This window comes from Diplotaxodon limnothrissa, linkage group LG16, assembly GCF_057381915.1.
Source record: "Diplotaxodon limnothrissa isolate DT_005_m linkage group LG16, D_limnothrissa_male_GT1.1, whole genome shotgun sequence".
NCBI lineage: Eukaryota > Metazoa > Chordata > Actinopteri > Cichliformes > Cichlidae > Diplotaxodon > Diplotaxodon limnothrissa.
Genome location: NC_140611.1, coordinates 22,817,175 through 22,833,184, shown reverse-complemented (window position 1 = coordinate 22,833,184; position 16,010 = coordinate 22,817,175). Strand labels below are relative to the sequence as shown.

Below are 16,010 nucleotides of genomic sequence, written 5' to 3'. Positions count from 1 at the left end.
AGACATTTTGAATCCAATATAAATCTTTCTCCGCCTTCACTGTCTGATGTTTTAAAGGTTACCTCACTGGACAGTGTTCTCTTGCTTGTTTGTGTGTTTATGAGGGTTTATACAGTTTTAACTGGTTTGTAACAATGCAGATAGAGCAGATGTTTTCCTGTATTGATTTGATGTCCTCTTCTAAATTCAATCATTATGATATTTGTAATTAGATGTTTAAGGATTTATGTCACAGTCTTATGGGATGATCTCAGTCTTGTGGAGGGGAGGCAGTGGTTGTAGTTGACAGTTAAAAGTGGTAGTTGCCACAATTCCTAAATTTAAACAGAGTTCAGTCTAAGGAAGTACAAATATATAGTTTGTCCCTATAGGTTAGAATAACGATCCACCAGTTGTGAAATTCTGACCAACATACCAATATTTTCTTTTTTTCATACTGTTTTAGTTCCTGTTTGGTCTCCATAGTAACAAAAAAAAAATACTCGTTACAAAAATACAAAAATAAATGACCTTTTTGAACATTTAGCCCATAGGTGTCAAACTCTGTCAAATTTGGCCCGCAGCCTACTTACATTTGGCCCGCGAAGCCATACCAAATTACTATCAGAGCTGGCCTACTGGTATTATGCAGCTAATATATATATTGTTTAGTATTAAGCTTTGCTTGTTCCATATTCAGTTTTTCAGCAAGACGTGTTTGAGTCCATAAGAAAAGATTCATTCTTATATCTGGAGGAATAAATATATTTCAATAAATATTAACGTTAGCCCGCGACTTTGTTCCAGTTTTGAATTTTGGCCCACTGTGTATTTGAGTTTGACACCCCTGATTTAGCCCATCCGATAGCAATGTGACAAAAAGATAAATAAACAGATAAATACATTTAGGTCCATAATTTATTGGGCAAATATACAATTGTTCTAGTTTCGGCTCTGTACACCAGCACAGCAGATTTTAAAACAACAGCTGTTGTTTGCTTAAGTCCAGACGTTCAGCTTTCATTTAGGGAGTTTTACAAAATTTTTGTCATTAACTGTTTAGGAATTCCAGCCATTTCTAAACACAATTCCCCATTTTTGGTGGTTAATAAATAATTGGACAGTTTGTTTCCAGATGAGGAGACAAAAATGCTCATCAGTCAGTTTTGTTATTTGATGACAAATAAAGCAGACATATCTGAAGTTGATTAAAAGTGTTGAATTTGTCACGGTTCTGCGTCAGTGACCCAGTGTTTTGTGTATTGTTATTGTAATTTGTGATTTCTTGTGTTTAATATAAGTTTTGTCCAGTGCCTCTGAGTTAAGTCTGTGGATTTCCTGTTTTACTTTGAAGGTCTGTCTCGTGTTGGTGTATTCTGTTTTGCTCACCTGGTCTTATTTTGCCCAATTGGTTCCAGCTGTTCCTCATTCTCCCGTCCTGCTTGTGTATTTATAGTGTGTGTCCTTCAGTCCTCGTTGTCCTGCCATTCCTGCCTGTGTGTTCCGTTCACGTGTCTTTTCAGTTTTGTATTTTACCAACAATAAAGCTGAGGTTCTTTTTGAGTTTATTTTTGCCTCCATGAGTCCAGCTCTTGGGTCCTTTTCCTGCCTGCCTGCGCACAGACCATGACAGAATTTTGGTCAATGTCTGTTGTGTTTAAATGTTAGAAGTTCTGTATAATTAAACTGACTTGTAACTTTTCATTGTAGTTTCAAATATAAGGTCCGAAGGGGTATCAGTGGACATGAGGGATGTCATCATATCCAGAAGCAAACTAAATATACTAATCAGAGAGACAGCAAAAACTTTAGGAGTGGCCAAATCAACAATCAGGTGCATTTGCAAAAAGAATGAATGAACTGACGAGCTCAGCAACACCGACAGGTCTGAAAGAGCACAGAAACTAAAGTGCATGATAACAGAATTATTTCCATGGTTATTACAAATAACTTAACAACATCCAACTCAAGTTGTACTAGAATGATGGAAAGAGGAGAGAAAGCATTCCACATGATCTGTTATGGTGGAGGTAATATTATTGCACAGGCATGTATGGCTTCCAGTAGAACCGTGCCACCAGTGTTTATTCATGATGTGACTGCTGATTGAAAGGGCTGAATGAATCTCTTCTCAGATTCAGTATAATGAACCAAAAAATAATGACCAGTGGCTGAAGCAAAGGTCCCGACAAAGCATGTCAAGGGAGTAAACACAGCATTTGGTGATATCTGTGGGTTATGGATTTCAGGCAGTCATTGACTGCAGAGGATTTTAATCCCATATTTAAAAGAATTCTGAATTGCTTCATTTTGAGCCCCTGAAATCCACTGTGGAGGTGTACAGAGGGAAAACCAGAGTAATTGATGTCTTTGTCCAGCAAGTTATAAATGTAACTGTATTGGCGAGTGACATCAGTAAATGACATCACATTTGCTGCTATGCCAACATCAGTTAGCGCTGACTATTTATATATTAGACCATTATTGTGGCCAGTCCCTAGTTAAAATTGAAACAGTCAGTTTATATATCTTTGGATTTGTGACAATTGATTATCTCATTAATTAACATGAAGTAGGAATGTCATTAGTTGCAGTCCTCATATATAAGTTGAGTTTGGCTTTCAGATGATACAGTGAATAATAAAGGAGTAATCCTGAGTGGCGCTGGTCTCATAGCCAACATAATGAAAGGCTTATTCAGTAATGCACTTGTAATGAGAAGAATCTCATGCTTCAAAGAAGAGCTCCGGGTGTCTCAACTGAATATCACTGAGTGAAATTTACATACTGAAAATGATGGAGGATATTTTTCGAAAGCCTCAGAGAAGCCAAGATGCTAATTTTAGTCACAGGCCGTGTGATTTACTGCCTGCTATAAGCAACCGAGGTGTGGTGCAATGAGGAAGCTGAAGTGCATGTGCTAGTGTAACTTCCTCACTCTTGTGTTTCAGATGAACAGCAAGCAGTGATCACGAGGAAGTGTCAGAGGATGCCCCAGATCTGCGGGGCCTAGTGCAGAGGGAGGTCCACAGAGCCGCACGGTGCCCACAATGTCTCACCACCAACACTATCAACAGCGAGGCCCCCACAGCCGCACCATGAGCTCTGAGGAGAGGAGCTCTACGCCGGTGAACAAGATCTCGACGCCAGTCCACAAGAGCACCTCCTCCTCTTCCTCCTCCCAGCGCGACAGCCGGCAGGTAATTTTCAGGCCACGGGCAGAAGAATCCATCTACAAATAGATTCCAGGGATGGCAGGACTTTGAATGAATGCAGCTTTAGCGGAGGTGGAAAAGGCAGGAGGCAACATTAGTTTGGAGTGCTGCAGTCTTCTATCAGTGTGACTGTTTATGCAAGAAAGAAGAGCTATGAGGGAATGATGAATCATGAAATATTCATTCAGCAGTTTTAGCTTTTGTAGCAAGAACAATCAAAGCTATTATAATGCACTGACATAATTAATATCAACTGCCATCATACAGAGAAGTTAGGCATGTCATGTTAAACTGTTCGTGACTTGAAGATGTGCAGAAACAGGATGTTTTTGCTTTGTTTTGTTTCCCTTTTTTTCATTTAAAATAAAGCCAAGTGTATAAACTCGCATTGCAACGAGATCAGCAGGGGAGGCTCCATGTAAACATGAAACCTCCATAAATACAAGTGCTGACAGATGGCTGGGTAGATGAAGAATTTTTAGTCAAGTTAATCTTAACCTCTGTCAACAACAGCATGTGAAATATGTAGCATCCTAGCATATCAGAAACCAACGAAGGAGTGTTAGGGCCACATTAAGAAAAATATATATTGTTGATTGTTTTGAGAAAAAAGTCGAAATGTGGAGATTACAGTTGTTTCAAGACAAACTGCCAAGCTTCCTCTAACCTCTGAGTTACTGAAATCGTACTTCTGAATCAGTTTAAGTAACAAGATAGGAAATTATTTCTCTTATAGAACGTAAACATATTGTGGTGATAAGTATAAGGACGTTGAATAGATGGTGCAGAAAGTTGCATTTGGTCACACGAGGATGTTTGTTGTATCACAAGACGGCTGATCATTTGTTTCACTAACATCATCTTAACAATGCATTTTGTAGCGGGTGTAGCAAACGTCGCAGTCTGTCTTGAAACAACAGCGATAAGCTCCACATTTTGACTTCTTTCTTGAAATACATTTTTGACTTTAATCTCAAAATTTAGACTTTCTCAAAAGGATCAATAATGTGGCCCTAATACTCTGTCGTAGAAACCCTTTCAGTGGTCTTACAGCCAAACGCTTCATATAATTAATCAGGTTTTGTAACCCACTTGAAGAAAATCAGCGATCTTGGCTTGAGTAGCTAAATGCTATAGGCTGAATCCCTGTCTGTGTACAGTTTAAAGATCAGCGCTTATGTTTAACTGATTAATTAACCAAAGATGACTTAAAGCTTGGGGAAAACTCTTCTTTGGTAGTGATTATAATTTATTAAGATCCAAAAGTTGGCTGATTTTCAGTGTTCGTTACGCGGACTGGTGAGCGGTCGATCGGCCACATGTATGTCTGATTATGATTATGTTTCATACATGTGGAACACGAGCACAGTAGCATAGGCAAATACACACAGTTGCAGCCGTACGCTAACATGCCATTAGCATGGAAGTTCTTCGCTGTGAGTGAAGACTTAAAGTTCGGCAATATGAACGGGAGGGGGACCATTACAGAAACACTGCTAACAACAAACCTTCTCAGACACTTAAATCACCTTGAGTCTGTTGAACATTTTAAAGAAGCTAACAGGAAAAGGGAAACATTACCAGAGCTCAGAGCCAGCAGCAAACTGGGAGCCTCGGTATGAGCAAAGGATCAATGGAGCTACGAGGAAAATTATCGAGGGAAAACAAGAGGGGGGGTGATGTTGTCGATTCGTTTTGTTTTATAAATCCATTGCACATGCTTTTGTTTGGCGCAGTAAAATATGACAGATAAAGGGTTGGGTGTACAGCAGCACATTTTCACTTAATTATTTGTACCTTTATTTTCAGTTGTTTCTATGAGAGACGATTCTGTAACTTACTGCAGTTTGGAGGAAATGTTGTTGTCAATGAAGTCAATTATTTCTGGTAAAAACAAACAAACAAAAAAATTGCAGTCAGCATCAGCGGGTCACACATAGAAAACAACTGGAAACTGGGATCAGCCAAGAAAATCTCTACCTTTGATCTGATGATTAAGTTTAATTTCCTTGTTAGTAAATAGTAACCATGCAGAGACATACAGTAGGGTAAAGCATTAGAAAACAAATCATTAGGTGACTTTGCTAGACTTCTTTTAAGGATGTAAGAGGACCCTAATCAAGCGAGCAAAGAGCCCCTCACAGCATTACGGACCCAATGAATCCCCTCTCTGTAGTTGTCAAGGGCTCAGGTTCATTTGTCACTCATATCAGTAAAAAAAAAAAAAGGACTCTAATTTCACAGCTCACATGAGAGCTGCTTAAAATGAACCCCTGTCGTAAGCCACCTGAAGCCCATAACCCACCTTACCTCGTTGAGCTGCTGTGTCACTGTGGCTGTGCAGAAACAGGACACCGAAACTGGAATCTCTGACTACACAGCTTTTCCGTCGGCACTGCGTGATGAATATTTCATGAGGGACAGGCGGAGGCTTGGTGCTCCAGTGAACATGTGGCACACTCTGGTGAGCTGTGTGGAGCTTTGTGTCTTCAGGAGATGGCTCTCGGAAGAGAAAACGGAGCTGGTTTGAGAAATGGGGCCTGTTAGAAAAGCACAGTCGAAGGCGTGCTGCTTGATGAAGCAGACACTCAACCCTTACAAACTCTCTGTTCACTGTTTCTTTAATGTTACCTACTCGCTTTTGAAAAAAGGTGAAAGGAGAAATATTTTATTAACAAATTTTTTGATTGTTGTAGCTGTCACGGTTAAGCATTTTGCTTTTTGCTTGCGCCTGCCTGAAAATAATTTTTACTTAAAAAGATTCACGTTCAAATTTGACATCCCTGAAACTGGCATATAAGCCATACCAAGTCCTGTAAAAAGCTAGGTACAACCTTAGTACTTCCACAGAGAGTCAGAGGTTAAGAAGCAGCCAGGTGCTGCTGATCACATGCACTTGATTAACTGATCATCAGCCAGTTTGAGCACCTGCAAAACACCTTAAAAAGTTTTTGTCAGTTTGTTGGTCAGGGGCATTCTTCCCAGGAGTAGACGTCCAAGCAAATTCAACCCAATTCAACCTTGCAAAGCTCAAATAAACTGCAAAAAACCCAAGCGCTACATTTCAGACTCTACAGGTCTTAGTTAGCATGCTAAATGTTAACGTTCATGAAAGTACAATTAGAAAAAGAATAAACAAATATGGCTTGTTGTTAGAAGAAAGCACCTTCTTTCTGAAAAGAACATGGCAGCAGAACATAGGTTTGCAAAGTTGCATCTGAACTACAAGACTTCTGAAACAATGTCATTTGCACAGATGAGACAAAAGTGGAGATATTTGGGCATAATGCACAGCAGTACACTTGGCTAAAACACACTATATCAGCTGAAACACCTTATATATATCAACTGTCAAGCACAATGGAGGAAAAGTAGTGGTTTGTGCTGGTTTTGCAGCCCCAGGATCTGTGCAGCTTGCACTCATTGATTCAACCTTAAACTCCTATATATGCCAAGGTTTTGTACAGTCAAATGTAAGCTAATTTATCTGACAGCTAAAGCATAGCTTTAATTGGGTGGTGCAACAGAACACTGATCCTAAGCACAGCAGCAATCTATAGCAGAATGGCTGAAAACAAAGAGGTGACCTTAAGAGAGCTGTGCAAAAACAAATACCTACAAACCTAAATGAACTACAGTAATGTTGTAAAGAAGCGTGAAATGAAATTCTGATAAAGTCACTCAGAAAATAATTACTTAATAGCAGCATTGTGAAGACCCAGTGCAGACTTTCTATAGTTTAAATATGAGATTTATAAATGCCATAGGTTGTACATGACACAAGACTTTGTAAATCACAGTTAAACACAAAAGTGTCTTCACAGGCTCCACAGGGTAAGGCCCAGTTCCATCCTTCCACTCTTGGACAAGAGTAACTCTCTGTGACTGCCGAAGGCAATCCTAAGTGAGGATAAAAATATTGCAGCAGGCTTCGGGATGCTCTTATCATCTCTGATGAGAAATGGCAGATTTTATAATCATCATCTGTTCCTTTTTTACTACTGTCAGATGTATATTGAGATCATTTCACAAAAATGAGCCCACTTTGTTTCCCTTTAATTCATACGTTTACAAGCACGTCGTCATTCTTTTCTTCTATTACAACTGATAACAGCTAACTAGTGATGAACGTTATTCATTTAGCGCTTCTCAAAAAAAAAAAAATAAGTGCCTACAGGAAAATTCACACAGACTAAATCAGCAAAATAAATTTAAAATTAGGCCACAAAGAAGAGGGAAATCTTTCCCACGGCATTTTTGTGGTTTGTGTTGCGCTGTGCCAGATATTAAAAAATATGCCTATATTCTCCAAGTATCATGGAGGAAGGAAAAGGGGGCAGTTTTCTGGCTTGCACCGCTGCAGCGGCGCAGGAGTCGCTTCTGATTTTTCCCATGCTCTCTCTGCAGGTGGACTTCATCTAGTTTTCTGAGCACTGCAGGTACTTCTTTCATAAGGTCCTTTGAGTGGCTATTCTGGCTTTCACTCAAATCACCCAGCCCCCCTGATGTGTGGATGATTGTGTGATGATCACATCTTAAACAGATTATTAACTGATTTAACTGCGAGGTTGTTTCCAACATCAAAACACGTCTGTGCTGATGTTATGTAAAGTTATACTGGCGCTTTCATTGCATTCGTGATAGCAGTATTAGTGTTTTCTGTGCAGGCAGTTTGCTTTGAGAAGAGTCAGTACAGCACATCTTCCCTTGGACCGCAGATCTTAAGACCTTAGCTAGCTTGGCCGGGCCTCAGCGTTTGTGGATAAATGAGAGTGGGGGCACTTTGTTTGGGGAAAGCCTTAATGGGATCCTGCCCCCATTTTCAAATCAATACATGTCACTTCTCTCACTGCTGACGAATCCTGTTCACTCTGGAAGCCCTCATGAGAGCAATTAGAAGCAGCACCTGCAGCAAGCGCGAGCTGGCACCGACTCACGCACACAAAAATACACACGATTCTGTGTAGATGAAGATAAATGAACAACTCAACGTGTTGCTGCAACTATCAGTTAATCCTCTTGTTGCCTGTCATTTCCTGTTCGATAAGACATTTTAACTTAGAGATAATCTGGGTGGAAATCACACTACTGTATGTGTTTGAAAAATATTTAGGAAAGGTCCCTTTGATGGAAGCTGGCTGAGATTTATGAGAGCGGGGAAATCAGTGATGAGATCAGTTGTGTTTTTATGGTAATGGCCAGAAATCACAATCTGCTCCCTCGTCTGAAGATGTCTCTCTTTTCAAAGTGGTTTTCAGTCACCAGGTGTTTTTGTTGTGTGAGATCATTGTGACAAATCCACTTCAGAAAAGAGAACTGAAATTAAGACACTGAAGTGGTTTACCTTAGATCAGGGGTGCCCAATCCCGGTCCTCGAGAGCTACCGTCCTGCAGCTTTTAGATGCATCCTTGTTCCCACACACCCGAATCAAATGAATGGCTTGTTATCAGGCCTTTGCCAAACACGATGGCATGCTGAAGAGGTAATCAAACCATTTGATTCAGCTGTGTTGGAGTAGGGATGCATCTAAAAGCTGCAGGATAGTAGCTCTCGAGGACTGGGATTGGGCAGCCCTGCCTTAGATTAACACTGAGTCATGGCCGCTTCCACTCAATATGTCAAGTTTTTGCATATTTTTCTCCAGGATATTAACCCCACTGATCCCTTTTATAGTCTGTTATTTGGGCAGAAAACTAGCTGATGCCATTATATATTTAGTTTTTACCTGGTTATTATGTTTAGCTTTTATTTATCCACGCAAAGACCTCTTTTTAAAAAAAGTGTTTCAGCTTGGCACACTACAATTTTTAATATTTATCTAAATTCATGTGACATAGCAGACATCCACTGACTACTGGATTATTTGCTTAAAGGCTGATGGGAGTTTCTCAACGCAAAGAATTGGGGTATTTTTCTGTGGACAAGCCTGTCACCTGATCTCAGCCCATTAGAGCTTTTCATGCTTTTCTAGTTATTAAATACAAAACTTAAGGCAGAAAGATGCACAAACAAGCAGCAACAAGCAAGCAAGCAACTTGGCTGCAGTGAAAAACAAAGGAAACATAATTCGGTGGTCTCGAGAGAGCTGGGAGTCATTTTAAGATTGGGATTTTCATCCAAATGTTAAAGACAATCATTATTTTTAAAAGGATGGTAGGTTGTTACTTGCTTCTGAGACTCTGAACATGGCAGACATAACTTTATAGTCTTGTCACAAAGGATCCCATGGCTGTAGAAAGCTACAGTGGATAGTCCTTCATGTTTTGATTAGGCAAATATTGACGCCGGATGCCCTGCCAGATGCAACCCCTAAGAGATTTGTGTTTCCTCCCGGGACTGAACCACTTGTTAGGTAAATGTGTAAACCACAATACTATGAAGCCACAAAAAGGAGCCCTTGCATATAATGCACTGTATTAAATCCCTGTGAGAAATAGATCAAAGCAATGGTACACTTTGATGGTTAAAAACAAAGCATAGGCGCTTAAGTCAAGTTGGCTAAATGACTGAGGCTTAAACATAAATGTAACGAAATAAGTACAAGAATGAAATAGAAATATTTCTTGTGTCAAACAAGAAAAGAAAATCTCTAGTCCAAATGGTTGGCGTTGGATTTACTTTGTCAAATACCTGTGAAGCGTAAGCTTTAAAAGTTCAGTAAATAAACCGTATGGAGTTCCAGTACTCATCCTCGGTTATGTCCGTACGTGCATGTGTTTTACAGAAGCAGCTGCAGTATTTCACCTGCAGGCTAACAGGGGACACATGCAGACTTTAAGGCTGTAACTGAATCTGCGGTGGTGTTTACACAGTGCATGACACCGCGCTTCTCTCAGGGTGTTAACGTCCCATCCATGTAGCAGTCTGCTCGCCTACTCCACCGTTTACTGCTCAGACGAACGCTGCGGTGAAATCCATCCTCGCGACAGGTCTTCTGTGGTTTTTAGCTGCTAAAATATAATCTTTCAGCGCAGCTTTGGTAGCTGAGTTTATAACGTAAAGATTACAGTTTCAGTACCTTACTATACAGGAAAAGATGTATTTTAAATTAATTTTTGTGGATTCAGTATTCTTTAACACTTCTCTACCTTCACCTGCTATCTCTTACCTCACCTACCTACCTCCACTCATGTAGCTTAAGACGACCCCACCTTTAACCCCCTAAATTATTCCCCTTTAATTCTATTTTAATTTTATTATATCTTATTTCATAGTTGTTTTATTTTGGTGAGCCTGGTCTTCCAGCGCTGTAGCCCATCTGCCTTGGGGTATTTTGCTTTCAGAGATGCTCTTCTGCATATTTTGGTTGTGACGAGTTGTTATGTGAGGTGCTGTTGCCTTTCCTATCAGCTCTAAGCAGTCTGGCAATTCTCCTCTGACTTCTGACATTAACAAGGCATTTTCAGCCAGAGAAGTGCCGCTCAATGGGTATTTTCTGTTTTTCGGGCCATTCTCTATAAATCCTAGAGAAGGTTTTTTGGAAAAATCTCAAGAGCTCAGCAACTAAATCACCTTTTTTCTGATGCTCAGTTTGAACTTCAGCAGGTCATCTTGACTATGTCTACATGCCAAAATGCATGGACTTTCTGCCATGTGATTGGATAATTAGATATTTGTGTTGAGTAGTTGAACAGGTGTTTGTAGAAGTGGCCAGTGTAGACTGATTTTCTGTTGAACTAACCAGTTAATCCACTTATTGTTGCAGCTGTACTATTACAAAGGTCTTGAAAATGTTTTTGTAAGATCACATGACTGCTTCTCCCTGAGCCTGGTTCTGCTGGATGTTTCTTCCTGTCAAAAGGGGGGTTTTCCTTCCCACTGTCGCCAAGTGCTTTGACATTGGCGGGTATCTAATTGTTGGGGTTTTCTCTGTATTGCTGTAAGGGGTTTACCTTACAATATAAAGCGCTAGGGCTGTGCGATATGACCAAAATCTCATATTCTCATCCGTAAACTCTCTGCATACTCTTTCACGTGATTCAGTTTATTTTGAAAAGTCTCAACAGGATCTTGAGCTTTATTGTGAAAGTGTTATGTGAAAAACAAACAAGCGGACAGCGGAGCCACGCGACGCTACGGTTTTACCGGCACTGTTGCTAACGACAACACCTATAAACAGGCGCTTGTCTGTCTGTAGTGTTGTTATATTAAATATAAGAGAAAGAGAGAACTTTAAGAAATTAATATAGCACTACAGTGGCCATCAAAACGATGAAAAAATGTTGCTGTAAACTTTATTTTACTACACCACAAAACAAACGTTAGCTTATATCGTCATCCGATCTGTATCGTTATATCGAACAGCCCTATAAAGCGCCTTGAGGAGACTGTTGTTGTGAACCTGAAATCTCATGAATCTCATAACCGACTTGTTAACGTAAAACTACTTAACAGCAATCTTGAGATACGATTTATTAATTAATGGACGAGACGAAAAGACCAAATGCCAGTTTTCTGGCCTTTATTTTTTTATTTTATGTTATTATCGCTTCTTTTTTGTTAGAACTTTCTGTTTTATTGTCATCACATTTTAATACGACTTGAATACACTTGCGTTGCGTCTGGTCTGTGTAGTACAGCAACTTAAAAACGGTGACAGGCTCTAAATGTACAGCAGCGTCAGACGTGCAAGAGAAAGTGGCCATCTGAAGTGGGCTGTTATTGTGGCCTCTGATATTTATAGTGCTGATTTAGTGTAAGGCGTCCCCAAGGAGTGTTTGTCCTTTCTCCTGCTCAGAGAGACCTTAACTGTAATAGTTTGATTCATTGCAGTATTAAAAGGTCTGCTTTGCTACACTGCTGAGTGTCACTGCAGGTGGTGGATCCCAGAAAACTTGGCCTATGAAACTGACACAACTAGGCTGTTAGATTGACTTAGGTGATGATCAGGATTGTAGAAGTTTCTTTCGACTACTCAACATAGTTTTTTTTTTTTAAATATATTGGTATCTCATGATTTTATTACACTGATATAGACTCGAGTATCAAGGGAGATATGAAAAGCTATTCAGATGTTTTGGATCAAGGAGCAAACTCTTCTAAATCCGGACATAGAAAAGCAGACAGCCTCTCGCTGATTCTGCCACAAGATCCTTCATTAAATGGGTACACTCACCAAGAGCTCATTCAGCTTTAAATTATTCTGCAGGAAGATCAATACATGTAAGCAGAGTACAGGAAATCACTTTGGGTTAATTCAGCTCTATTCTCCGGGTGAAATTACAAAAGCAATTTCTCTCACTGTAGCAGTACTGTCCATATAAGCCTGGATGAGAATATATATATAAAAAAAGTACATTTTGAGTTTTATTTATTTATTTATTCATTTTGTCAGGGTTAGGGGTGATTCATAATTTTACTGCATTTCTTTTTGTCTACATGAAGTCCAAACTTTATTACCCCCCTAAATAACATTTATTTATATAAAATAATAATTCCCCACTCACCCTGCAGGTGCTCTTTGTTTGTCCTTCAAGCTTAGGTCCTCCATCAGAGGCCTGTGAGCTCCAGGCTGATGCGCAGTATCTTTGCTGTTCCTGTCTCTGGGACATGCAGCTGGATGGTGTAATGGCAACACTGCTCTCTTTGGAACAATAGGTTGAGAGTTCAAATCCAGCGAGGGTCTCACAGACAAGGCTCCCTCATAATACCCCCAAGCCTGCCTTGCATTCAGGACACACTGATGAGAGGTGGGCTGCTAGGACAATGACGTCGAATAACTGACAAAAAAATGTGTATATAAATGTCACTAGTAGTGTAATAAAGATTGGATCGGCAAATGTTAATCGTCCCTACTGCTGATGACAGAAAAATAACTTTACTCCTATGTCTATCTGTTATATAGCAGTATCTAAATTACCATTGATATATATTTTTAGAAGATTTTTTAGGTTTTGATTTACACAGCATGGTAGTCTGTTCTACTTTGGCAAAGTCAAATCATCTCTATGACACTGAGTTTAACAGGACTACATTTTGATCTTCTTCAGCAGCTGTGGCTACCAGTACTCAAGCTTTTTCTTAATTGCCAAAAGCAAACATACAGACCTGTCCAGTGGAAAGGCATACTATGGAATGGCACCTGGCTCAGAGTGATGTGTATTCCATCATCAGAGGGTGACTGCGAGGCTCTGTATGAACACCCATGACCTTAAAACTTTAATTAATTCAGTATGTCTCCCAGCCTTGGAGTCTGTGGCTTTTAACATATGGTTGTTAGGAATTTATTTATTTATATCCCTGATAGTTTGGGTTCTTTGTAAAGAAAACAGATGTATTGCAGCATTTGCAGCTCTATCCATCTATCTGTCCATCTATCCTGCTTATCCTTATCAGGGTCGCGGGGGTGGGGGGGGCTGGAGCCTATCCCAGCTGTCATAGGACAAGAGGCGGGGTACAGCCCGGACAGGGCGCAGGCTTTATTTTGCATGCTACTGATTTGAAGCTGCCTCAGATAAAACCTAGTAAGTTTGTGTGTAGCATTTTTACCATCATCACGCAGCTCAGATGATCTATTTTCTCGTAGTGTAATAGGTACAGTGCTACCTCTTAAGATATGACTCCTTTGCGCAGCGAGGTACATTTTGCTAACAAAGTTGAGCTTTTCCTCTACCCCAATTTCACAGGGCCACTCGGGCGAGCAGCTGCCCTCAGTGGAGCAACATGACCTCATTACCAGACAGATCTGTTCACCTGGTCATTAGATTAAACAAGCTGTTGCCTCCTTGTGTTAAATGTCCCGCAAACCAAGGTCAGGTGTTGTCATGCACACCCACAGAGCTGTCTCCAAGGTTGCAGCATCACATCATGCAGCGTGAAGCCACCGGCTATTAGTTAAGTTGCCAGAGATGCTTGTGAATTTTAAAGTGGGGTTTGCCTTAAAGGCTCTGCTGCTACTGATTTAAGTATGAAATGAAAACTCTGACCTACTTCACTGATCGTTACAATGAATGTGTTCCACATTATTATTTATTTATTTAGATGGATGTCAGATGGTTGCCTGGCAACCTTAGCAAGCAACCTCACATACATTACCTTCATTCAGCCAATGCCATGTTTACTTAAGGCAGAAGGCTTCTCAACCTAAGTATCAAACATGCTCCAACTTTTAGAGTTGTTTGATTTTTAGGCCATAATCAAGGTCTAACAGGACCATAAACTGAAAATGAGCACCAATATGTTGTCATTTCACTTTCATCTTTATCTAATAGTCAATTTCAATTACATTTTTTTATTCAATTTTATTCATATAGTGGCAGATTCCACCAACAGTTTCCTTTAAGGCACCTTAAATTGTAAGGTAAGCGCTTTGGCAACATTAGGAAGGAAAATCTCCCTTTTAACAGGAAGAAACTTCTGACAGAACCCATTTCAGGGAGGGCCGGCCAGCCGCCTTGACCGGTTGGGGGTGAGGGGAGGAAGAAAGGACAAAGACACAAACTTTAAACATTAGAGCATTACCGGAAAAACACCCTTTAACCAGGCGTTAACCATCACACGGCTCATTATCAAATCATTCCCCACACACATTGCCAAAATCATTTTCAGTGGCTATGTTGTATCATTTATTTAGCGATATGCTTTATTGTTAAATAAACACATGCTCTGTTCATTTCGTATCATTAAACAGGTCACCGGCAACCTGACTAAGGTTGGGTTAGAATTAACATTTGCTTTAGTAGAAAGAGAGAGACTATACCTGAAGATATTACCCTTCGAGTGAACTCTCATACAGTGTAGCATTCCAGTTTTACTCTTAAAAGCTTTTCCATTTGATTAAAAAGAGAACGATGCTGAGCAAAATCTGACTCCAACAACAAGCCCAGACTGCTCACTGGTGGCCTGATGGATGTTAAGAGGGTTAAACTGTGTATTTCACCCCAAAGTTTGACTGACAGATTACTACTTGGGGGTTAAAGAGCACAATAAAACACTACCAAGATGAACTGATTGTGGTTTGGCAGCTCTGCTAAGTGGAAACAAAAACAATTATAGGATAAAGTAGGGGAATGCCCGTTTAAATAACTTATAAGAATATCAAAGGTTTCTAAACAAAATAACTTCCAAAATGGGTTATGTGAGGTAGTAGACATGTTTGTCACTCTGTTGTGCATTTTTCTGCCTTTAAAACCTGTATGACAGGAGGATGTCTTACCTGTCCCTGCCTGACCCTGCTGTCCCTCTACTCCAGAGGCGTCACTTTGATTTACTGACCCACTAGGAGCAGGAAGAGCACAGTCAGGAGAAGGCTAATGGAGTGGAAATGCTGAGAGAGCAGGAGGAATTTCAATGGGGCAGTTTTTCTTTAAATGTGTGGCACGGGGGGGGGAATAGAGAAATGTTGCATATATTCCTGCTGCTTTCACCATGAAAACAATCACACGACAGCTGCATCTTATCTTTGTATTATACAGAGAGCGCGTCCGGATTTTCCTTCTTATTCTGGAGGAATAAGTGGATTAATTCTGACACAGCTGCATATTTTCATTTCTTTTCTAGGAGGCAGACAGCTGGGAGATAATCGAGGGGCTGAAAATTGGTCAGAGCAACGTCCAGAGGCCTGATAAACACGAGGGGTTTATGTTGAAGAAGCGGAAATGGCCCTTGAAAGGCTGGCACAAGGTAAGATTCATGGGTAAAGTGAGACACAAAAGCTATTGATGTGGGACAAACATTTTCACATACAGCCTCTATCTGGTTGTTAACAGGTTTCCTGTTCAATAAAGTGTCATTATTTGAAAAAAATTCCCTTTTTCATAAACCCTCCTTTATCTTCTCTTCCTTCAGAATGAATCCACAAAATATTTGCATGAACT

At 40.1% G+C, this 16,010-nt stretch overlaps 1 protein-coding gene across 2 annotated transcripts in view; it reads left to right on the top strand.

The window, feature by feature from the left end:
- Nucleotides 1–3,029: 3,029 nt before the first annotated feature.
- Nucleotides 3,030–16,010, top strand: part of osbpl6 (oxysterol binding protein-like 6) — a 32,906-nt gene continuing 19,925 nt past the window's right edge. For both annotated transcript variants that reach the window (XM_085373709.1, XM_085373708.1), the window contains exons 1-2: nucleotides 3,030–3,179; nucleotides 15,694–15,816. In XM_085373709.1, the coding sequence (XP_085229835.1) occupies nucleotides 3,030–3,179; nucleotides 15,694–15,816 (273 nt within the window). The remainder of the gene's footprint in view (nucleotides 3,180–15,693; nucleotides 15,817–16,010) is intronic.